This window comes from Schistocerca piceifrons, chromosome 6 (assembly GCF_021461385.2).
Source record: "Schistocerca piceifrons isolate TAMUIC-IGC-003096 chromosome 6, iqSchPice1.1, whole genome shotgun sequence".
Taxonomy (NCBI): Eukaryota; Metazoa; Arthropoda; class Insecta; order Orthoptera; family Acrididae; genus Schistocerca; species Schistocerca piceifrons.
In genome coordinates, this window is record NC_060143.1 from 370,807,032 (window position 1) to 370,833,668 (window position 26,637).

Genomic DNA, 26,637 nt, shown 5'->3' on the forward strand with positions numbered 1-26,637 from the left:
TGTAGTCAGGTTTTTAACATCATCTTATTGTAGTAGCGGAACTTAGAAAAAGTAAAATTTTACCATGAGTGAGAAGTGTGGGCTTTGCCGTAGGTTCGTGAGTAGTGGATTGCGGTGTGAGACTTGTTCGAAGTATTTTCACTGGGGGGAATGCAGTGGGGAAGCCAGTGGGCATTCTGGTGAGATCCTCTCCTGGAACTGCAGGTTATATAGCAAGAGTAAGTTGATAGAGGAGCAGATCTGCGCCCTTCAGGTGCAGTTGAAAAACTCACAGGAGGAGCTAGATAGGATGAGGAGGGAGAAGGGGGTTGGGGAATGGGAGCTGGCTGTTGGCAAGAGATCGGCTAGGAGAAGAAGATTTTCAGATAGTTTTACTATTGGTGTTTACAATAGATATGACTAACTGTCAGAGTCTAGTGGAGAGGAATCTCTAGTAGCTGTAGATGTAGGAAGTATGCAGCAGACCTCAGTAGCTACTGTGCCTGGAACTGTTGCAAAGTCGAAGAGGAAGAAGAAGGTTCTGCTGTTAGGTAGTTCTCATGGCAGAGGTGTAGGCCAGCAGTTGCAGGAAGTGCTGGGGAGTGAGTACCAGGTCACCAGCATTGTGAAGCCTAATGCAGGGTTGGCTCAGGTGACTGTTAACATAGGGGGGTTATGTAGGGATTTTACTAAAGAGGATCAGGTAGTGATTGTGGGTGGGGTTGGTAATAGTATTGATAGGGATGGGGAGTATAATATAGATGATGACCTGGAAAAGATAGCCACTCAGACTGGCAACACGAATGTGCATTTCGTGGAACTGTTTCAGCGTCACGATCGGCCTCATCTTAATACAGCCGTCAGGCGTAATAACATGAGACTTCGGGGTGCGCTGATGACAGAAAGCATGGGTCACATTTCAGTGGTGTCGGTGGAGTCTATCAGCAGGACGGGTTTCACTAGACATGGCCTGCACCTCAACAGGTATGGGAAGGGGAGGTTGGCAAAGCTTATAGGTGACAGCGTAGGTGGGGTTGGTGGGATCACTCATGGGAAAATTCCTGCAGTAGTGGGTGTTAGAGCTGCACCTTTTTTAGATTGAAGTCAGCTGATAGGTATTCCTGCTTAAGGGAAATGTCTCTAACAAGGGAATCACTTTTGACAAATCGTAGGTATCCGAGTAATGAGGGATTTAGTATATTTCATCAAAATATACAAGGTATTAGAGATAAAGTTAGTGAACTGCTTATAGATGTTGACTCTGAAATTATTGGTATATCTGAACACTTCTTAAATAAGGAAATAATTCAGAGGCTTCCTTTACCAGGATACAGGTTGGCTGGCAGCTTTTCGAGGAGCTCTTTGCGGTGTGGGGGAGTAGCCATGTATGTGAAAAACGGCATCCCATTTGAGTCAATTGATGTTTCAAAGTACTGCACTGAAAAGGTGTTTCAATGTTGTGCAGGTGTGGTTAAATTTAACGGAGCTTAACTTCAAACTGTAGTTATTTATAGATCCGCAGACTCCGATTTCACAACATTTTTGCTAAAACTAGAGGAGGTTCTTGGTTCACTTTATAGGAAATACAAAAAGTTAGTTATATGTGGTGACTTCAATATTAATTGTATAAGTGATTGTGCAAGGAAGAGGATGCTGGTAGACCTCATTAATTCATATAATCTTATGCAAACCGTATTCTTTCCAACGAGAGTGCAAGGGAACAGTAGAACAACCATAGACAACATTTTTGTTCATACCTCATTACTAGAAGGGCATTCTGTTAGCAAAAAGGTGAATGGCCTTTCAGATCATGATGCACAAATTTTAACTTTAAAAGATTTTTGTGCTGCAGCACGTGTTAAATATAGTCATCAGCTGTTCAGGAAAGCTGATCCAGATGCTGTAGAGACCTTTGTAAACCTTATAAAGGAACAAGAGTGGCAAGATGTTTATAGCGCTGATACAGTAGACGATAAATATAATGCTTTTCTCAAGACTTTTCTCGTGCTCTTTGGAAGTTGCTTTCCGTTAGAACGTTTAAAACAGGGTACTAGCACAAACAGGCAGCCTGGGTGGCTGACTAGAGGGATAAGAATACCTCGTAGAACAAAGTGGCAATTATATCAAAACGTTAGAAACAGTCAAAATCTAAATGCAGCAGCCCATTACAAACAGTATTGTAAGGTGCTTAAAAATGTTATTAGGAAGGCAAAAAGTATGTGGTATGCAGATAGAATAGCTGAGTCTCAGGATGAAATTAAAACCATATGGTCAGTCGTAAAGGAAGTTGCCGGTCTGCAGAGACAGGTCGAGGATATAGAATCAGTGCATAGTGGTGTGTGTGTGTGTGTTACTGATAAGTCGCATATATGTACAGTATTTAATAATCACTTTCTGAATATAGCAGGTGAACTAAATAGAAACCTAGTCCCAACAGGGAATCATATAGCGCTCTTAGAAAAAAGTATTCCGAGACTGTTACCTGAAATGCTCCTCCATGATACTGACAAGAGGGAGATTGAGTTAATAATTAAATCACTAAAGACCAAGAACTCTCATGGATTTGACGGGATATCTAGCAGAATACTGAAGTATTGTTCTATGTATGTTAGCCCAGTTCTCAGCTATATCTGTAACTTTTCCTTTAGGAGTGGTCGGTTTCCTGACCGATTAAAGTACTCGGTAGTGAAGCCACTTTATAAAAATGGAGACATTGATAATGTTGACAATTTTAGACCTACTTCTATGCCATCGGTGTTTGCTAAAGTTATCGAGAAAGTTGTATATACAAGGTTACTGGAGCATTTAAATTCACATAATTTGCTGTCAAATGTTCAGTTTGTTTTTAGAAATGGTTTAACAACTGAAAATGCTATATTCTCTTTTCTCTGTGAGGTTTTGGACGGATTAAATAAAAGGTTGCAAACGCTAGGTGTTTTCTTTGATTTAACGAAGGCTTTTGACTGTGTTGACCACAAAATGTTACTGCAGAAGTTGGACCATTATGGAGTAAGGGGGGTAGCTTACAATTGGTTCGCCTCTTACTTTAAGAACAGAAAGCAGAGGGTAATTCTCCGCAATATTGAGAGTGGTAGTGATGTTCAGTCCCAATGGGGCACTGTTAAGTGGGGCGTTCCCCAAGGGTCGGTGCTGGGGCCACTGCTATTTCTTATTTATATAAATGATATGCCTTCTAGTATTACAGGTGATTCGAAAATATTTCTGTTTGCTGATGACACCAGCTTGATAGTAAAGGATCTTGTGTGTAATATTGAAACAGTAACAAATAATGTAGTTCATGAAATAAGTTCGTGGCTTGTGGAAAATAATTTGATGCTAAATCACAGTAAGACTCAGTTTTTACAGTTTCTAACTCACAATTCAACAAGAATTAATCAGACAGAATGGGCATGTTATAAGCGAGATGGAACAGTTCAAGTTCCTTGGCGTACGGATAGATAGTAAGCTGTTGTGGAAAGCCCATGTCCAGGATCTTGTTCAGAAGCTAAATGCTGCTTTATTTACCATTAGAACAGTTTCTGAAATAAGTGACACTTCAACACGAAAAGTAGTCTACTTAGCATATTTTCGTACGCTTATGTCGTATGGTATTATTTTTTGGGGTAATTCTTCTGATTTAAAAAGGGTATTTTTGGCTCAAAAATGGGCTGTTGGAGCTATATGTGGTGTAAGTTCGAGAACCTCTTGTCGACCCCTATTCAGAAATCTGGGAATTCTGACATTACCCTCACAGTATATATTTTCTTTAATGTCATTTGTTGTAAGCAATATTAGCCTATTTCCAAGAGTTAGCAGCTTTCACTCAGTTAATACTAGGCAGAAATCAAATCTGCATGTAGAATGCACTTCCTTGACTCTTGTGCAGAAAGGAGTGCAGTATTCTGCTGCATCCATTTTCAATAAGGTACCACAAGAACTCAAAAATCTTAGCAGTAGCCCAAACTCTTTTAAGTCCAAACTGAAGAGTTTCCTCATGGCTCACTCCTTCTATTCTGTCGAGGAGCTCCTGGAAGAGCTAAAAAATTAAGCAAATTCCAGTGCTACATTGTTGATTTTCTTCATTTAAACTTACGACTTGTCACCTGAATGTTTTTTTATATTTCATTTTATCTGTTTCTAATATCATGTTATAATTTCATGTAATGACTCGTTCCATGACCATGGAGACTTCTCCTTAATTTGGTCCCACGGAACAATAAATAAATAAATTAAAAAAAACCACGATCATTATCATCGTCATTTTCTTCTTCCTCTTCTTCTTCTTCTTCTTGTACCTTTCACAGAGTGGACTATGAATATGTTCTGGCCTTACCCCAACTTTTAGCTGCTCGTCCTGTGTCCTTCTTTCCTTGGCGTTTTCATTGAAAGATCGTCTTTGGAATCCTTATTTCTGCCATTCGTTTCCGGATTTCCTTGCAACGCAATGTTTACAGACAAATAATATTTCCTTGTTGCTGAGAACCAATTGTTTTCTGATAATACGAAACACATTATCTGTTAACTAGCGTTGCCTTCACTGTTTTCTTGGAAAGAGCACCCTATGGCGATGGTAACGTTGACACATATGACGAAGACGCTGGTAGCACCAGCGGTTTGCACCCCGCAGACGAAGTCTGCGAAATCTCCATGGAGCAAAGATACGTCACCAGTTACGTTCAAAAAAGATGCACCCTTCTCTAATAACAAACATCTACATCTCTCCAAATCACATTTAAGTGCCTGGCAGAGGTTTCATCGAACCACCTTGACAATACTCTATTATTCCAATCTCGTATAGCGCGCGGAAAGAACGAACACCTATGTCTTTCCGTACAAGCTCTGATGTTCCTTATTTTATCGTGGTGATCGTTTCTCCCTATGTAGGTCGCTGTCAACAAAATATTTTCGTATTCGGAGGACAAGGTTGGTGACTGGAATTTCGTGAGAAGTTTCCGTCGCAGTGAAAAACACCTTTGTTTTAAAGATGTCCAGTGAAAAGCCTCTGTCATTTCAGTGGTACTCTCTTCCATATTTCGCGATAATACAAAAGTGCTGCCCTTCTTCGAACTTTTTCGATGTACTGTCTTTTGTATCTGGTAAGGATCCCACACCGCGCAGCAGTATTCTAAAAGAGGACGGACAAGCATAGTGTAGGCAGTCTCCTTAGTAGATCTGTTACATTTTTCTAAGTGTCCAGCCAATTAAATGCAGTCTTTGGTTAGCCTTCCCCACAACATTTTCAGTGTATTCCTTCCATTTTAAGTTGTTCGTTATTGTAATTCATAGGTATTTAGTCGAATTTACGGCCTTTAGATTTGACTGATCTATAATGTAACTGAAATTTAACGGATTCCTTTTACTGCTAATGTTGATGACCTCACACTTTTCGTTATTTAGGGTCAACTGTCAATTTTTGCACCATTTAGATATCTTTTCTAAACCGTTTTGCGATTTGTTTTGCTCTTCTGGTGCTTTGTTAGTCGATAAACGACAGCGTCATTTGCAAACAACTAAGACGGAGGCCCAGATTGTCTCCCAAGTCGTTTATATAGTAGCAGAGACGGAACTAAGCGTCATGGCATCTGTGCTGGGTTAAAACACTACGCTAATTTTGAATTCTATGGCTGAAATTTTTCCGATTAATCACCCTGCTATGGTCTATAAATTTACGAGGTGCCAATAAATATTCAGCCAGCTTCGTCGGTTAGCCTTAAATTACTTCTCTCGCAAATAATGTTTACTGACATTTTAAAAGGTATGCGGCAATAAAATGTACACCTACCAGTCAGAAACTCTATGTCTCATTAGTTTACTTTTCTTATTTGGACGCACAGACCAAGGTCGCTTCATGGCCTCAGTGCTCAGTGTCTTCGACAGCCGTCAGTCACTGGCGATGTTCTTGTGGGCTGCCACGGTCTCCAGATCTTTCTTCACCATCGATCTACATCAGTTTTGGTCTATCTTTCCACTCTCTTCAGGCTCTGTCTTCACCATCTTTTCTATTTTTCTGAGTAAATGTTCCAGCCATTAAATTATTCTGCTCTTTGTTACAGCTCTCACATTTAGTTCATTAAGCAGCGTGCTGATTACTGTTTGCTTTTCTTCTTCTTCTTAAAATTCCTCTTCCTCCGCCACTACAACTACAATATCGTCCACCTAAATTTACATCCCTTGCGATCGACGACGCTGTTTTTACGAACTTTTGTATTTTAAGTTAAATAGGCGTAAGAATTTATTGACAAAGGAGGATCGTACGAATATACTGTTGTTTCACTTCCGTCTGGCAGACATCGAAACGGGCATGTCTGACGTAAAGAACAAAGTGAAAGAAAAAAAAAATAAGTCGCCAGATCCAGATAGAAACACAATTCATTTTTACAGGCAGTAGTCTATGGCATCACCCCTTCTTTTGCTCACTGTTATCGTGAATCTTCTGCTCCCACAAAATTACACACCAGCATCCATAACATCGGTTTTCTGCAAAATTGCTGCCCATCTTCTGAGTTCGATGATAATAAATATCCTTCAGACGGAAAAGGTTCTGTCCGTAAATCAGCACATTTAGAAAGCATCGCTCATGCGAAACCTGCCCTTTTCTCAAATGATATCCTACGTTTCGTGCGTGAAGGGTAACAGGTAGTTTCCGTATTCAACATGGTGCCAACGGCTGACTGTTAATGAAGGTATGAGCATTCGCAATAGTGGCTCGAAGACTTCTTAAGTGATAGAACCCTGTACGTTGTCGTCGACGACGAGCGTTCCTCAGCGACAAAGATATCATCAGCAGTACCACAGGGAAGTGTGGCAAAAACGCTCATATCCTCTATATAAATGATTGTAACTGGTCTGGCAAACAGGGTGAGCAGCAGTCTATGGCTGTTTTCTGATGATGATTTGGTGTACAGGAGGGTGTCATGGTTGAGTCACTGTAGGAGGACTTAGACAATGTTTTTAATTGGTTTGGTCTTTCTGTTAACGCAGAAAAATATAATTTTGTATGGACGACTAGGAAAAACAGTCATGTAGTGCTCCATTTAGTCGTGGTAGTGTGTTGCCTGACACAGTCACGACAGTTAACTACCTGGGCATAACACTATTGGAGTTTCCCTGTTGGACTCCTCTATCTCCACTGTAGAAACGCCTCCCTGCTTTCAATTCTCACTTAATATACTCGAGATTTCAAAAAGTTTTGATTTAATATATGACTGAAACAACTGAATCTGCCAAAACATGCTCAGATGTATGTGAAATCTTATGGGACTTAAATGCTAAGGTCATCAGTCCTTAAGCGTACACACTGCTTAACCTAAATTAAAGGACTCGAACCTCCGCCGGGACCAGCCGCACAGTGAAACTGCCACTTCACCTTATTATAAATAAGAGAAACAGGATAAATACACACGACACAGTCTGAGGCAGAATATAGTTCAGCAGAGGCGACAGGCTGGCTTGGCGGCTAACCACAGCAGTCTCCGTCATGGTCTTCAGCAGTAGAACTACTGACTCCTGAGCTGCACATATGTAGGTGGGGCAGCAGAGTCTGAAACTTTACTGAGAAGGGAATACCCAGATCGGGCAGCTTCTCGCAGCTCTGGCATACACATGACCTGCATTTTGGCATTGCTTATATACGATTTATGATAGCACACGATCTTAGTTCGATTTTTGTGCCACGTATTGATGAAGCCAAGGAGTATCTATATTATTTAACAAAATATGTTAAAATTGTTCGTTAGCATCGTAAACATATATGGCACAGCTGTTGATCTAAGTTACTTTTAGACGACATTCGTCTACAAGAATTGTTCAATGTTATTCCTGCTTTTAAACTGTCTCTGATACCTGTCTAAACAGGTGTTATTCTGATATGAAAATCATCCAAACGTTATAGCCACCCCAATGCTGCGGTGTCAACATTATTATCGTTCAGTACAAAATACTTGAAATCTCCTGCTGATAAGGCTAACATACGCTATCACATAGTGGAGACTATACGACACTTCACACACCATACGTCGTCGTGTTGCATCTTTTTGTAATAATTTTTTTGTAAATATGCGATGTAAGGGCCGCTCTGTTACACGTTTACTGCGCAGTGACGATGGTATGTGGACAAGCTGTCATTTTCTCACCACTGTGCGATAGCATTGGGTACCATTATCGGCAGGAGAAGATCAACTTTTGTACTGAAAAATAAAGTTAGGAACTGGCATGGATTCGATATAAAGTTCGGCTGAATCTGAAGAGTAGCAAAACCCACATCAACCCATGTTTATCACCTGTGAATATGTGTTACTACTGTTCAGCATGCTGTTTCATCGAAATGTCATGTAGTCGCCATTGTAGACATTGTAAGACAGCATAGTCAACAAAAGTACACAAATGTTATCTACTGTAAGATATTCCGATTGTCTTGCATAGGAGTCTCTGATATGTTCGGTTGACTTATATCCTGCTTTTAGGCGAACTAAGATTTGTTTTGACAATAACGCTGTTTACTTTCATACAAACATTAATATATTCTCGTTGAGAAGCGCAATTTACCTCTAAATTAGATCATCACTTGTACGGTACCATTTTCGTGTTGTATTCCTACACTTCAAAGCTTTGCGTATTTTGATGAATAATAGAGAGAATTCCTGGTTTCTTTAATCTGTGGTACAAAAATCGATTTAAAATCGTCGACTAACATGTAATTAATATTAGTGTTACCAAGATATATGCTAATTATATGTTAAGGAGTAATGCAGACAATCTGTATATGGAAATACTTATTTTGAGGGTACATTGTGCTTAGCAAAACGCGGTAAAGTAATCGAAATATTCATGTTAAAAATAGCCGCTTATTCTAAAAGGTATATCATCTTTTTCTTTGACCGTGATGTGTATTTATACCTCATAACAGAAGACCGCAAAGTAATCCTTCTGCACTGTGAAAGATTGTAGTTGTGATACATTCCGTTAAAGATCTTGTCAACAACTGGTAATCGTCACCCCTTAAATGATGGTTGGTCAAGTTAGTTTGTGGGCATAGTTCCTTATAGGCTAGTGCAACCTGTAAGCTGCTCTTTTAGCAAGTTCTTTTAGCACAGAACATGTGATTTTTCCAATTCTTTAACAATTTACTGTTTCAATTAACTTGCGAGTTCACATTCATGGTTTTAGGCATCAAGTGTAAGTTGCACGATCTTTTTCTTTTTACATATTGTGTTTTTTCATCTTGTATTGGGAACTTTGTAAAGCTTTCGACGTGTGTTGCGATAATAGTAGTGCAAGTGATACTATCATTAGACATCTCGTCATGAAGTATCATTTTTAGTATAGTTAGACGTGCTTAAGTGTTATAAAAATATAACATTCGTAGTTAAACACATTACCACACATACGCTAATGATCTAAGGTAACAGAAAAATAGTATTAGCGTTCAGAAACATCGATAACACTTTTTTAGTGAATAACGTGATGCATTATCGTCTACACCCTACATCGGTGCTTGGCGAGGTAAAGCATTAGTAAAAGCCTCAACACGTCTGTCTTTATACAGGGACTACGTTGCATGAAGTAAGCCTAAAACGAGATGCCAATAGCTTCTTAACTACTACAGATGTTTAAGTGATAAAGGCGTACAATCATCAAACTATGCTTACTGACAAGTGTTACTTAACTTGGGAATCCGATCACTGGCAATGTCGTGTGTATTTCGATAAATAATACAGATGTGTTAGATACTGAAATCCTGAAAATTACACTACATTGTCAATATCTTTACATGGTGCAATAAATAACACAGTAAAATTTCGGTAAAATAATATGAGGGTCGTTCAGTAAAAAACAGCCCACAATTTTTTTTTAAATAGCCATTAATACACATAGAAAAACGTCCTTGTTGGTGTTTCACATTTGATGTTTGTTCTGTGCGCCGGTGAAGTTTTGAACCGTTCTGGCAGATGGCAGAGCCGTAGTAGAGCGTCAAAATGGGGTCTACATACGACTGACGTTACAAGTAGCGTGCTGTTATTGAATTCTTGTGTGCAGAAAAAGAAACCGTGGTGAACGTTGATAAACGTTTGTGTGCAGTGTATGGCGATGCTGCAGTTGATAGGAATACAGTTGGGCGATGGGTGAAGAAGGTTACAGCCTCAGGAAATGCAGAATCAGAGCTCACGATCAGCCACGCCTGGGACATCCTGTCACAGTCACTGCTCCAGACATGCTGTATCGTGCAGATGCCATTATTCCCGCCCCCCGGCGCATCCAAACTCGAGAATTAGCTGTGCAGTTGTCGGTCAGCTTTGTCACGGATCGTTACGTTGGACGAAAGCCGGGTGAAACACTGCGCTCCGGAAACAAAAGGCAGTCTGTGTAATGGCATCATCCTTAATCACCACAAAAGAAGGAATTCAAGACAGCCCCCTCTGCCGGAAAAGTCATGGTGACAGTCTTCTGGGATTGTGACGGCGTTCTTCTCGTGGATAAGATGCGAAGAGGGCCAACCATCAATAATTCAGAGGCATACGTGAAGACTCTGAATACTTAAGAACCGTTTCCGACGGGTTCGATCGACAAGAATGCAGCAGAAATCTTGCTCCAACCGATAAATCACGTCCACGCAGAAGTCTCAGATCCCGGGAACATATCGCCAAATTGCGTTGGTCATCATTGCCTCATCCACCCTACAGTCCAGACCTGGCACCCTGGGACTTCCATCTCTTTGGGCTGCTTAAGGATTTTCTACGGCGAACACACTTCGAAGACTATGAGAGTGTCAGTCATGCAATTAAAACATGACCACGCCTAAAGCAGAAGCTCTTTTACCAGCGGCGAATCCATACACTTCCACAACGTTGGCGTAGGGGCACTGAACGTGATGGAGACTACGTAGAAAAATAGGATATGGACAAGACATGTTGATGTATATTGTCACCAAATTCTGGCTCAACAATAAATGTGATCTGAGAAAAAAAAATGTGGAGCATTACTTACTGAACGAGCCTCGTACTTTATGTGAGACCCCTCTGCTGGCAAGTGGGAGGTAGAGATAACAAACATGGTTGTGAATGTTTTGCTTTAATGGCCTGTAAAATATTTTATTGTGATTAGTTGTTTCATTTTATTGCCTGGAAGAATACTGCAATGGGACTGGAGGAGTGGGACATTATAATATCATAGAAATAGGTGTGGCTAAGGCAGGTAGCATAAGAATGCTTTTGTGTGGGTTGTAGTCGATACAAGGTAGATATCGTTGTGAGTAACATATATGTCATTTCTCTACTATGGTCGTAGTTGGTCGCAACTGCATAGACAATGAATTTCATCAGTTTTTGGCCTGTGAATTGGTGTGCATTCTGTTAGGCTGATGTACCGACAAGCTCACAATATTTTTATTGTTACGGCCACTCGCCTAACTTCTGCAATCAGTACGCAGGCGTGCTCTCTGTATGTACCGTTTGTAAATGTTCAGTCTGTTTTCTGCTCGCCCATAACAGCTGATAGGCGTATGAAGTCCCGGTTCGTTTCTAAGAACTTGAGAGCAGATTGTAACCTCCCCGCACGTAATTGTTGTTTAAATAAAAATGGAAATGAAACCAAGCTTAAACTCCCCACAAAAATTAATGAATGAGAATTGTCCATGAACCCACACAATAATATTAATCAAATAATGAACCATCAACCGTATGTAACATCTCAACAGAAATAATTAAACCTGAAAAATTTTATAAGGACAGCAGCGCTGACCTTCGGCCCTGTGAAATAATTAAACCTGATAAATTTTATAGGGACAGCAGCGCTGACCTTCGGCCCTGTATTCTGAATAAAAAAGCAAAAATTCTTACCTCAATAAAAACTGCATCTATATCTGCTCTTATTTATCGACACAGCTTCGTGCAATGCTGGCGTATATTTAATTTTGATTCGTGGAGGAAATGCATAGGAAATATTCTTTAAATTGTAATGAATGCTTTTTCTTCAAAAGAGTGGAAAAATTCTTTAAATTGAAATGAATACTTTTTTTTAAAAGAGTTACTTTATAAAAAATTATTATTGGGGCATTTTTTGAACAAATTAATTACAATTAACATACATTATTAGATGTGCGCAATGCTGCGTCTTTACCTTCTACAACAATACATATCGTCCCGAATCGTGACCAGAGTCGCGAGAAGAGCACGCCGCCGACGCATGCCGACTTCTGCTCAGTACAACCATCCACTCGCTACTACTGACGACTGACTACTCCTTCAGCCGACTCGCTACACACAACTGCTCCACCCGATTCGCTACGCGCAACTACTGTTCCTGGCGACTCGCTACATGGTACTGACTAGCACTGTCGTCTCGCGCGGTCAAGCGCAGACTAGCAACGATAAATAACTCTCTGGTCAGAGATTCTGTCATGCCTCGCCATCGCTGGTAATGAATACATACGTGTTTCAAGATGTATTACGACCCAGCTATAACTTCCTCCAGTTAGTTATTGATCACACTTCTCTCCCATATTCAGTGCACTTCATTAGCATTACATTTATGTTAACATAATTTACCACTTGATTTGCTGAACGTCGTAACGTTAGAGTGGGTCATGTTACTGTGTTTCAGAGAATGATACATACTCGAATGTGGACCTACAAATACAGGTTCTCCCCACTGCAAGATCAATTTCAGCACCGCTCCTACCCTACTTCTCCCCTCTAGAGATTTTACCGAGATACAAGGAAATAAAAACTGAAACACCGCAAGATAAGGCTTATGCATTATTCGTGCAGAATCATACAGGTACTCATATCGGAAAATAATGGGAGACAAATCGTCTCCATGGCAGCTTGACATCTCTTAACGTACTTTGTGACTTCATGACAGTATTCTTAAATAAACTAGAAAGATACTAAGTGGAGAAACAGGGACAATCACAAACAATATACTGCAAATGTCAACTCTCGGATGTAAGAATGTGTGCTTCTACTATAAAGAAATAAGGGACATAAAAGAGGACAGATTATAGCAATCTTCGCAATGCTCTATCACCGTCTTCAACCGAACACTCTACTGTACGTCATGTGGCCATTAAATACCTCTCACACACATTGGTCGGAAGTGGGAAAAATTGTCCAGGCCATGATATCATCCAGAACTATTAAAGATATTGGGCTAGAATGAAACTGTGCTGATTATTTAGCCATCTCTAACATCATCATCAGACTGTGTCCTTCGGCACTACGTGAAGTGAATGTAGCACTTATTAATGAGTACGCTCGTGTATCACAGACCGAACTCTCAAAGCCACTGAAATGATGTTCCCAAATGAGTCTAATCTTAGGGTTTTGTAGTGTGTGTTGTTGATGGCTTGTAAAGACAGAAAACACAGCCACTTATGGATTAAACTGAAAATCAAAGGTACTTTCGATTCGGTAACAATTATTCTTACAAGTTCACACTAAAGAAATGAGAGACCATTTGGTAAAATACGTAAAATATATTTTTTTGTTTTAAATAAACCAAAGTTTGGTAACGAAAATTGAAAAATGAAGAAACAGAAAACAAATTAAAGTGAACGCAACACAAAACGAAAACACAGAACAGAAACGAAAACTGTAACGTAAACAGCACAAAAACGAAAAACTAGAACTTGAGAAACATAGAAACGATTTTTTTCATTGGGTAGAGTTGGCACCCGAAGGGTGGCTGCTGAGACTCTCAGCTGCCTCCCCTTCCACTTCTTCATAATCTTGCTCCACCTTGGGAGCATCCATTAGAGTTTCGGCTGCCCCCTCCTCTAATTCTCCATGGGCATATTCCATTATGTCATCTGTGTCAGCTGCACCCTCTCCCAATTTTTCACATGCTTGGCCCATCTTCTCAGCAACCTCAGCTGCTTCCTCTTCCACAACTTCGTGGGGTTGGTCCATCCTGTCATTTTCTACGATACTGTCAGCTCCACCCTCCTCCGGATCCTCACGGGCTTGATCCGTCTTCTCAGCTCCAATGAGACTTTCAGCTGCTCCCTCCACTAACTCTTCACGCTCTTCTTCGATCTTGGCCGCACCGATGAGACTCTCAGCTGCTTCCTCCTCCACATTTTCACAGTTTCGATCCATCTTGGTAGCATCCACGACACTGTCGGCTGCACCCTCCTCTAACTGTTTACTGGCCTGGTCCACTTTGACAGCATCCACCACACTCTTGAATACCCCTTCCTTCAGATATTCACGGACTAGATCAATCTTGGTACCGTCCATTTAGGCAACAACGATAAATCTAGCTGCATTATTATACTACAAACAGCATTATTCATCTAGAACTCAAATTATAAAATTCAGAAATTGTGATGGAATAAGATATGATATAGGGCATTAATATGTTGTGAGTGATACAAAAGGAGTAAAAAGAATCACACTGACTGCCTTCATGAGACAGGAAGCTGCTAAGTACGGAATCTTTGGAAAGGATACCCGGAGACTCGTACCACAGACACTAAAGATATCTCAACTACTATACTCTTCCGTGAATATTGAATTTGTAAGAACTAAAGCACATATTACTGTTATGCCGGAGCCAAGTTAGCCCCTGAGGGCCGGCAACCCATATTACACCACATAGGATGGGGTTGTCTATGTCCAAGGCATACCAAAAGCACCATGGTAAACACTGGCAATTTACATACAAGATAATGGAAACAGACATTCCGAGAACCACTTCCTGTATTGGGAGCTCGAGCCATGGCCTGCAGGAAGGATTACTACCCCAAAAACCGATTCGCTAGAGACAGTTATTTAGGGGCTGGAACCAGCCCCGAAGTTCACTCCAGATGCCGACCTCGTGGACTTCGATCGCTGAAGATCACATCTTCTTCTCTGAATTGGACTTTACTTGTGTGTGTGTGTGTTGCCACGAATCTTTGTGGAAAATTAGTAGTGAACTTTTGTTCGCCTCAATTAGAAGACTTTTTCTGGAATCGTTATTATTACGTTTCTTTTGTCGTTAAGCCATCAGCCTTATAAACTTTCAGAAATAAAAGTTGTGTTTGTGAAAAATTGCGAATTATCAGTCACAACAGTTACCACTTCTCCAAATGAAATAAATAGGAAACTCAGTGGTATACCTAGGACACCTGTGCAGTGGAGCAAGATACCAGGGAAATCATACAAGATAATGTCCGCTCGCACACAGCGAGAGTTTCACTGCTTGTCTTCGTGCTTGCCAAATCCTTGTCCAGGAACGCCGACTTATTTTTCCCAATATGAGATTGTTTGGACCATTATGGGCAGAGCGCTCCTACTTGCTTCATATTTTGATTGTATGACGTGCCCATTGGACAGAATTATGTCCCACGAGGACATCCAAGAACTTTAACAATGAATTCGAAGCCGAATACCTGCTTGCATAAGGGACAGATGCGGACCCACGAGTTATTGACTTCTCAACTTGTGGAACTCTGTCTCTTGAATCAATCATTCAGTTTTCCTGAAATTGTAATAATTTTTTTGGCCTTGTATGTACATCACATCTACTTATTTCCGAACAATTTTGATAATTTCTTAGTCGAGTGTCGCATTTTTTTCCTCTTGTTTTTTAGTGTAACAGCATTAGAGACGTTGTGTTATCGCAGAATGCTCAAGACGTTTTTGGCGGAAAAGACATAAAATGGAGAGGCACTCTAGAGACAGGAGGAGGAGAAGTCATGCCTCTTCGAAGACTGTCCAACACAGAAGTGACACATCGGGCGATCATCTCCTGTGACATGATGTTATTGTAAAATATTTTAATTGAGGGAACAGCAGAAGGGAAGAACATAACAGGCAAACCGAGACAAGAATAGATCAGTCATACCATGGACGATACCAGCTGGACCATCTGTACCGCAATGAAGAGGAAGGCCAAAGACAGAAATTCATTGCGAGCTGCTTACAACCTGCCTTGATGGACGAAAACCTGAGAAAATGTAGGAGATTTTTGATGATTCCTAAGAAATCTGCAAATATTGGCAAATATAAGGGCAGAAGTGAACCTATGCAGCACATGATACTCTGTGAGTCTCGATCCACAAGTGAACTTTCTATCAATCAGCGACGGCAGTGTCAATGTAAACGTTTTTAAAAAACATCGACGCATTAGTTATAAGGTTTACTGTAAACCTGTTTCACACTGTGGAACAGATTAAAAGTCACACTACTGATCCAGTCGAAATTAAACAGTTTAAACTCGAAAACAGCATACGTCTCTTTGTAGAAAATCAGGGAATTCCTCATTATAGACTGATATCCATTATGGATGTCGTAGTACCGCGTTCATTATCTTTAGGTTCAAAAACGTAAGTATTAATGGTGATGGAGACTAATGTGGACGAACAGATGAGATGAATTCCAGCTTGGTCCTCACAGTATCGGTAGCAGAAACTATATCAAGAATGTAGGTGACCTTTCATTCTCCCCAATGAGAGACAGAAAAAACTTCGTCAAAACTTGTGCCAGTGATTTCATGTCGGCTCTACCGATTGCTCTAACATTAGCTCTTACAAATAGGACTGAGAACCTATTTACAAGTTCACGAACGTTTGTTCAAATGGCTATGAGCACTACGGGACTTAACATCTGAGGTCATTAGTCCCCTAGATCTTAGAGCTACTTAAACCTAACTAACCTAAGGATATCACACACATCCATGCCCGAGGCAGGTTTCGAACCTGCGACCGTAACAGTCGCGTGATTCCAAACTAAAGCGCCCAGAAATGCTCGGCCACAGCGGCCGGCTGGACGTTTGTGTCAAAATTAGAAGAATCACTGGCAGGATCGTTGTAGAGCAAAACAGACCCCACGAAAGTACAAGAGAAGCTCTCAGTGGGTGAGCTGTATTGTGAGAAGGACTCAGAGTGTCTTCGTCTCGATAGCAGGATAATATATTAATAGAGTTGGAATGTTTATAGGGTCGGTTTATCCAGCTCATTTGTTTCAAGGAATCAAACCATAGTACTCGATACCAAGCGCACTGAGTGAATTTATTACTCATTGTATCTCAATCGCCTGTGTTAGAGGGGATATGCCCTTCACATAGGCATCAATCTTTGGACTGTTGTAATTGTTTCTGACTGCTTCGTCCGACCTCTGCACCTTCATAATATATTCATTGGTGCGTCATTTATATCCAGCTTCCACTTCGTATCCACTGACAAATGGGTATACTGCTCCAGTGTTCAGTTCTGCTAACTGAGTCTCGTATTCTCACTTGATTAAGTGCTAACCAGTTTTTTACTTTGATAGTGATACTACTTCGGACAAATATCACTGTTTAGTGTGTGACTGACCAGACGAGCCTATGCTTCTGCGGTATACGTTTACATTACAGATCTGCACCCATGAAACTTCCACTCTTCTTGGAACAAAATTGTTAGGGATACAATCTAGGAGAAGCAAAAGATAGTTAAAAATCACTTACAACCAGTGAACAGTGACAGCCAGCTATGTCGAGGTAGGATGCTTCGGTGATACTATGCGTCTTTGCAAGAGACAAGCCACACGTTGATGGTATTCCACAGAAAACTGCAACAACACGAAGCTGCGCTACGCCAGTAACGACTTTTCTCCACACTGAAATTCACCTGCTAGTCTCACACCACTGCCTCGTACCTACAATACTGACAGACGGATGTGTCTCCGACTGGCAGTAGCCTTCCGTTAGTTGTGAATCGCCAGGATGGAGTTCTGTAATTGGATTGTCTGAAAACGTTTTAGGCCGGCGTGCGTCACACGAGTAAAATATTCCGGACCTGTGAGACTTCTGTAGTGTTATCTTGCATTCCCTCACGAAAACTTCAACGTTCGATCTCGTATTGCTTCAGGGTATTCTAACCAAGGAACGTTAGTATCATTGGACTGTATGAATCAGTTTCATAGTCCTTCATATAAAACTGAGGGTCGACTGCATCTTACATTTATAGAGATATGTGCAGATCGTGAGACATTCTCGATAAATATCATCTTGGTAAGTAGCTCATTCTGAAAAGTCTACAAACTGAGATGTACCTGGTCTTCCTTCGCTCTTACCCTATCAGCGTATATCTTCCTGGTTACTTTTGATGTTGGTAATGATATTGACTTACCACAGCGGGGCCCTCTTGCGGCAGATCGATCAGTACCATCTCTCTTTCCTTGGAGCAAATCGCACTTTATGTAGTCAGGTCACTGTCTTGAACCTTAAACGTTGAATTTTCTTCTACGACCTTATTCACCTTGAAGCGCCCAATAACGTGAACCTAGAGATGATTTGATTTTATCATTACTTACTCAGATAGGGTGGCATATATCTATCATATCTAAAACTTTAGAAACTTAGAATTCTTACACAGATTACATATCAGACAAAAAGTTCTTAAGTGTAGGCTGTAAGGAAAGTGTAACGCTGTACTATAGATGACAGTTAAAAACTTAGGTATTGACCTAAATTGGAGAACTGAGGGATGCTAGAATGAAAAGCCGAGCGTTAGTGGTAGGTTGATGCGACTACTTGCAAGGCATCCATGAATTGTTAACCAGGCACTTGACAGGAAAAGCTGAGACAATGTGCAAAGATTGGAATGTAGGAGCAATTTATTTCCGAAGCTGTGCATAATGTACACTTTGATATAAGAAGCTTAACTCATGAAGAAGAATGAAACCAGCCACGAGACTGATATGTCTAAAAACATGAACCTTTATCCAAGGTCTGTTTTCTTGTAACGTCTGTGAAGAACTTTTGTTCACCCCAAACGTACAGTATGCATATAATTGGAAATAAAAGGTCATGCGGACGTTTTTGTAAAAACTGGCACGTGTCATAATGAAACTCCATTAAATTGATAAAGATATACATTTTTTACGATTACCAGCTAGAAATGACAGAATACCGTCATAGATAAATCAGGAATTGTCAAATGTAACTTTCAAATTTCCAGATTATTCCCTTAACCTCGAGGACTGTTAAAATATGTAGCTGGGAACCCTACTGGCTACGTGTTGAACACAGGCCAGCTGAATGGGGTAGTGTGGGTCGGTGTCAGCCTATTAGTAGTGCCGCAGCTCTCTTCAGAGGACAGGCATCGACGCCACAACAGGGGAGGGAGTAGCGAGGTAAAAGCTAGGTCCAGTATGTTGCAATGCGGCCTAAGCTCCGTAAGAGAGGCGCCGTACGCGTATTTGTATGGTAAACGATGGAAAGATAACGTGTACTGCTTTAAGCTGGCGTATCCACTGACAGCAAGGAGACGCATCGCGAGCTACCAGCAACATCTACATCTATATCTACATTTATACTCCGCAAGCCACCCAACGGTGTGTGGCGGAGGGCAGTTTACGTGCCACTGTCATTACCTCCCTTTTCTGTTCCAGTCGTGTATGGTTCGCGGGAAGAACAACTGTCTGAAAGCCTCCGTGCGCGCTCGAATCTCTCTAATTTCACATTCGAGATCTCCTCGGGAGGTATAAGCAGGGGAAGCAATATATTCGATACCTCATCCAGAAACGCAACCTCTCGAAACCTGGCGAGCAAGCTACACCGCGATGCAGAGCGCCTCTCTTGCAGAGTCTGCCACTTGAGTTTGCTAAACATCTCCGTAACGCTATCACGGTTACCAAATAACCCTGTGACGAAACGCGTCACTCTTCTTTGGATCTTCTCTATCTCCTCCATCAACCCAGTCTGGTATGGATCCCACCCTTGTAAGGTGTATGCTTCGCCGGCGATGGGCGAAGCATGACAGAATCTTTGACCAGAGAGTAGTTTGTTGTTAGTTGTTGCTTGTCGCGAGTCTGCACTAATCTGCGCGAGTCGACAGTAGAAGTCAATCTGCGCTAGTCTGCGCGAGTCGACAGTAGTAGTCAGTCGGATACGGTAGTAGGGAGTCGGCGTGCGTCTGCTGTGTGCTCTGCTCGCGACTCTGGTCAGGAATGTGGAGGATGAGTATTGTTGTAGAAGGTAAAGAAGCAGCCTTGCGCATATTTAATAATATATGTTAATTGTAATTTAATTTGTTCCGAAAAAATGCCACAATAATAATTTTTTTTATAAAGTAAATCTTTTAAAGAAAAGTAATCATTTCAATTTAAAGAATTTTCCACTCTTTTGAAGAAAAAGCATTCATTTCAATTTAAAGAATTTTTCCTATGCATTCCTTCCGAGAATAATATATATATATATATATATATATATATATATATATATATATATATATATATATATACGCCAGCATTGCACGAAGCTGTGTCGATAAATAAGAGCAGATATAGTTGCAGTTTTACTGAGGTAAGAATTTTTGCTTGTTTTATTCAGAATACAGGGCCGAAGGTCAGCGCTGCTGTCCTCCATAAAATTCATCAGGTTACAAAACTTTTTTATTATTTTGGTGTTTAGGAATTTTTCTGTTTCGAACTTGACATTAAATGAGAAAAGAATTTTGTGGGAATATTAAGTGTGAATGCATTTCCGCACACAGACTGTAAATCGGAGCCAATTTTGTTCAGAGGTTCCAATATTAGAAAAATTCATTTAATTATTATTTTTGTGGCGAGGCTACGCTTGGAACATTTCCATTTAACAATATTTTGTGGGGAGTTTACACTTAGCATATTTTCATTAATTATTATTTCTGCTGAGAGGTTAGACTTGGCTCCATTTCCATTCCCATTTAACAATATTTTTCGTGTGGGGAGGTTACACTTGGCGACATCCGGACCAGGATCGTATTTGTTTGTGAATCTTCTGAGAAGTAGTCATATATCTGCTCTTATTTGCTTGAACGTAGTTTGCATTTGGCGCAGCGCATTTACTAATTTGTCACTCTTTCTTCCACAGATCATCGGCAATTTGTTGCTCTTTGTTTTAATAGTGTTCGTTGCATTATGCATTGTGCTTGTTTCATTTGTGAATAATTTTTGATTAGTGAAAAATGCCGCGAAAAACTGTTAACAGTACATCTCGATGTATAATGAGTGAAATAGCCGACTCAAGTAACATGACCGACAGTACTTGCGACATGCAGTGTAATGATAACAATCCTCCATTTACAGACAATCAGTGCGTACCGACTACTTGTAATGATTTTTATCATAGTGATGAACAAACGAATTTGATTGTTTCCTCTGTTAATTTCACGACAATAGAAGACGCGGCACGTTCTGTTACAATGAGCGCTGCCCAGCTTGACACATCCGGTTTGCAAAATTTACGTAATGAACAGACACCTTTTTCTAACGAAGAAGAACAGTGTAATCAGAGTACGACAGATTTATTAAATTCCGGTGTAGTGACTAACAGTGCACATTGGATTAGCACACATTTTCAAGAATCACAAAATAACTAAATGGTGACAGAAAACGTGACAATTGCAGATACGCCATCAAACAGCACAGAGAATAGAGTAGGTAATATTGGCTTGGATCAAATTATTGCAATATTGCTACAACTTAATGAAAATCTACAAACAACTTAATGAATCGTGCAAACAACGTAATGAAAGTTTCGACAACCTTTTTAAACTGACGAACGAAAAACAAGACAACCTTAACGAACAGAACAAACAACTTAGTGAACAGATTACAGCCGTTACCGTGCAACGTGATGATACTAAAAAACAATTACGTGAGGATACTAAGGCTCATGCTAGGAAAAGTTATGAAGAAATTACATCTGTTGCACAAGAATTAAATAATACACATGCAGCCACAACAGAATCAGTTAGAAACGAAATTAGTGCAGTCGTTGAACAATGTCCTAAAAACGCAACACAGATACGCGACGGGTTTAATTTAAAGTCACCAGAACTTTCACACACTCTGGATACGGAAGTAGATAAGAAATGTGAACAACAGAACAAGCAAATTGACGAACGTATTAAAGTGACAGAAATGAAAAATGTTTCAGTTAATAACACGTCACAGCATACGCCACATTCCGAATATTTGTCATACTCACACAGCCAGTGTAACTCGGATAATTTACAGAGAGTATGCGACTTAAAATCCGAAAAGCTACACGACTTAAAATCCGAAATGATACAAACAAATTCTCACACGAACCTGAATATGTTCTCAAACTCAGAGATGATAACGTTGATTATAAGCAATTTGTATCTGTAAGAAAATTTAAGGAATTTAAAAATGACAGAGCACAGGTATACGCTTTGAACTGGATACGTCGATTTATTTTTGTACTTTCACCAGCTTGGTCTGTAACGCAGAAACTAGCATTGAACTGGATACGACAATTTGCTCTTGAATTTTTACCAACATTTCGTGTAATGCAGAAACTGCAATTAGCATGGATACAGCAATTTATTTTTGAATTTTTACCGCCATTGCCTGTAACACAAAAGCTAAGATTTATTTGCAGCGAGTAATAAACCTCAGGTGATTCATTACGTTTTAATGAGTATGTGCCGTAGCGTGCACAGGGCCCCGAGCCTTAGTAGTGCTGATTCATCTTTAGTTTTCTGCACTGCTGCCTTCTCTTCTACTATCCTTTATATCTATCAAAACAGCTCTTTAACTATTGCTCTACCTAGGATTAAAAAAATGAATAAAGAAAAGCCGATACGACAAATTTTACCGAAAGTGACAGTTCTCTTTAGACACTCCCAAAATGACAACTATCGCCATAACATTAATAACAGATAAAATTATAATCATCTGTATGTGTAAAATTATCAGCAACAGGAAACACATTTTGGTAACAATAGACGTTTTTCACCGCAACAGCATGAAAGCCAGCCGGTTAGCATACCTAACCAACAAAGCAGTCTACTAGGTCAACCAAGCTTTGATGTTTCGCCACGTGCACGTATAGTCTCAGCCCCAACAAACAGTAACGCACAGCAACAAGGAAACCAGTATGTACAGAAAACATAGTATTTCAATTCCTATCGCAATGCGCTGTACAGAAATGACTATCACGGCAGACGTAAAAATAATGAGCACAATTTTCAGCGTACATTTAATAACAGTCTATCTTATCAGCAGCAAGAACATCCGCCACAACAAATAATCATGAATGAACCAGACAGTAGGTACCATCCAGAACGTAATACGTCAGGAAGAAATAACAGAACAGTACAAATAGGTGGAACTGCCACAGCATCTTCCCGAAATTAATGACACGTCAGATGGAATTTGACTAGATACAGTACAGGTTACATATTCCAGTAACGCAAGCAATACTTTGACACGCAGAATCTTGTTCACGAGAATGTTATTTGAAACATGCTTTGTTGAATGCACCACTTTAATCGCACCCAGATCTTACCAAAAATTTTTCCATTGCCACCGACAGTTCTAACACCGCTTTAGGCGTACACATTTTTCAGGAAATTGAAGATGATGGTTGTACGGTAATTAAAATCATAGCCTTTGCGAGTCGCATTCTGTCACCTGCTGAACGTAATTATTCTGTTACAGAACTTGAAACATTAGGTGTTGTATGGGCTTTTACCAGATTTCGGCATTTTCTTTATGGAAGACACACGACAGTTTACACAGATAATAGAGCGATACAATTTTTACTTTCGGCTAAATTTACACACGACAGATTAAGCAGATAGAAACTTTATCTACAGGAATTTAATTTTACAATAGTTCACATTTCCGGCACACAAAATATTGTAGCAGATCCACTATCCCGTTCTCTCAGCAACAATCAGCAAGACATCGCAACCAACTTCTGCAAAGCAAATTTCAGCGTCATGTACATTCAACAAGTTGCATTTGAAAATTTCATTTCGTCGTCATTACAAGACATAGCACAAGAGCAGAGTAAAGACAACGCGTGGAAAGAAATCAAACACCTTTGGCAAGATAGGAATAATGTTACCATTAGAAACCATTACACTGTACGCAATGACATTCTGTTTCGCCGCTCTCATCCTGACAGCAACAATTGGTTATTATGCATTCCTGACGAACTTGTTAACAAATTAATCTGGTATACTCATTTAAGTTATGCACATTACGGAGCTAGAAAATGATTTCTTATACTGAGACAGAACTGTTATTTTACCTGGAGAAACGTATTCGACGAGTTTTAGCATCATGTAAAATCTGCCAGAAAGCTAAATCAGATACGACTTCACATATTCCTCGATTACATCCAATAGTACCTGTTAAATTGAGACATATGGCCGCTGTAGATATTTTTGGTCCGATTCCCAGAATTAATAGAGGTTTTTGCTACATCTTTGTCGCTGTTGAACTCGCATCAAAATTTGTTACCTTCACTCCGTTACGCAAAGCTACTGCTAAAACTGTATCGAAAGCATTTGTAAAACATTTTCTGTTTCATGTAGGGCATGTGTTGAAAGTAATTTCCGACAATGGACCACAGTTTCGATCTGCTATATGGACACGTATGTTACGAGCTAGAAACATTTCTCCGATATATATATCCAGGTACCATGCTTCTTCGAACCCTTGTCAACGATTAATGAAAGAAATTGGTAAAATGTGTAGAATTTACTGCCATAAAAAACATATTGATTGGGACACACACATACTCTCATTCCAAGATGTAATTAATTCCATACCGAATGAATCTACTATGCTATCTCCGTCTGTTATACTGAAAAATGTTGAACCACCTAACAAAATTAAAGAATTAGTAACATTTCCTACATCTCGTCGACTACGACACCATGAAATAATTGGCATTGCGCTGAACAACATCAAACGTGCCGCAGAGCGCCGGAGAAGACAGCAAAAACAGGTTTGTACACGCCATGACTTTCACATTGGACAGAAGATATTAGTACGTACACACTATTTATCCAACAAAGGAAAGAATAGATGTAGTAAATTTGAGCGTCTATACTCAGGTCCATATCGAATTCGCAGCATTCCTCACCCCAATGTAGTACACGTCGAAACTTTGAGAACCAGAAAAACCAAAGGGAACCACCACGTGTCGAACGTCAAACCTTTTATTGAATGAAAATACTTTGATTTATCACATTGTAATGCCATTTCCTAATTTTTTATGACCGCTTATGCAATAATATTCACATGAACACCTACTGATGATTATCGTATTTTTTCTTGGCAAGTGCCCAGCAAGGTAAGATTAGCAGGTCGCTCTTCTTGTCGTTACACATCAGACCGTGCATATTTTTCCAGATGAACTTACACATTTTGGTGACCACTTACGCAATTATATTTATGTAACTACTTACTGATGATTGTTGTATTTTTTTCTTGGGAAGTGGCCGGCAAGGTGAGGTTTGCAGGTCGCTTCTCTTGTCGTCATACACCCTAGACCGTGCATATTTTGCGTTTTTTATGTACATATGATTGTTTTCCTGTTTTGTTTGTATGTACTATGAAATATTTAAGATATAACAAACACCAGTTGACTTTAATATTTTGCCTTATGATAGCTAAACATCGTGACTACTTTACTTTTTTTTTTTTTGCTGCTACATTGTAATACACTGTGTACATTTTTGCTTCTGAACATTGTCGATGTTTTTGACATATTACGTTTTCTGTCATGCTATGCTGTATGCTCAGTTATGTTACTATAAACCAGTTTTTATCTAATGGGTATATGAATTAAATGCAAGACATTAATCTTTGTTCATCATGTAAACGAAATAAATTAAACAGAAATGGGAATTTCACCTTCAGAATGAACGAAAGAGGATACAATACATCGTGATGAAGAGTAAATGGATCAGTATTAACAAGCATTAACAAGAATATACTATACACATCGTAGAATAGCAGTCTTAACTAATTTTTTTCTTTCAGAATACGAGGCGATTGATGCAGGCTGTCAGACAGAACTAAACATCTTAGTTTTAGTGATGAAATGTGATAGAAGTTATATAATGAATAATGAAGTGACATTTTTGCAGATGATAATGAATGGTGATGAATAATGATGAAGAATATGCTACTATGGATAATGAAGTTTTTCTTTACAGGTGATAATAATAATGGAGTTATGGTGATATGGATAATGAAGTTTTTCTTTGCAGATGAAAATAATGATGAAGTTTATATATTTGCTGTTAGTTAAGAGATGCTATGTAGTTATTTAAGTATTTGTTGCAGTTCGTTTTGACAGTATGTTTTATATCGTATGGTATGATGACTGAAGGTTTTGGAAAGGACAGCTAGAGAACACATATATTTTTATACACATTTCACTACCTGTTAATTCGAAGTTCACTACTTTTCAGCATAATATGCGTTTCTTCTTTCAGTTTCATAATCCATTTTGTATATTTTGCAGGAGAAATTATTCATGAAATTAATGTGGTATAAATAGTTGTTTATTAAACCTATGTCGTTTATGAATGTGATCACATATACTCTACTTGTTTAATAACCTTGCTACAGCTGGCTCATGACGAATGACGTTACACATCTTCATTTGCAGCAATAACTCAAAAGCAAACAAAGTAATTAGTATTCCCAAATAATGCTACTAGTTTAAGAGAGTTCTGAATAATACTGATCAGCTCTGAATAGTATGTCACTTCAGTAATGACTTCTGAATAATATAAAAAAATGCTTTGTAACTGGCAATGAATGCCACTGTTTATTGTAATAAGATTACTTATGATGCCCATGATTACTATAATTAGGTTAATTATGTATAAAATTATGTATAAATGCTATGCCAATAATTAACTCATTTTGAGTAATG

The 26,637-nt window shown here is 39.5% G+C and overlaps 1 protein-coding gene across 1 annotated transcript; it reads right to left on the reverse strand.

The window, feature by feature from the left end:
- Positions 1-13,628: 13,628 nt before the first annotated feature.
- LOC124803330 lies at positions 13,629-14,213 on the reverse strand. The gene has a single exon (XM_047264514.1). It carries the CDS (start codon positions 14,211-14,213, stop codon positions 13,629-13,631), a length of 585 nt encoding a protein of 194 aa, XP_047120470.1.
- Between the last annotated feature and the right edge of the window lie 12,424 nt (positions 14,214-26,637).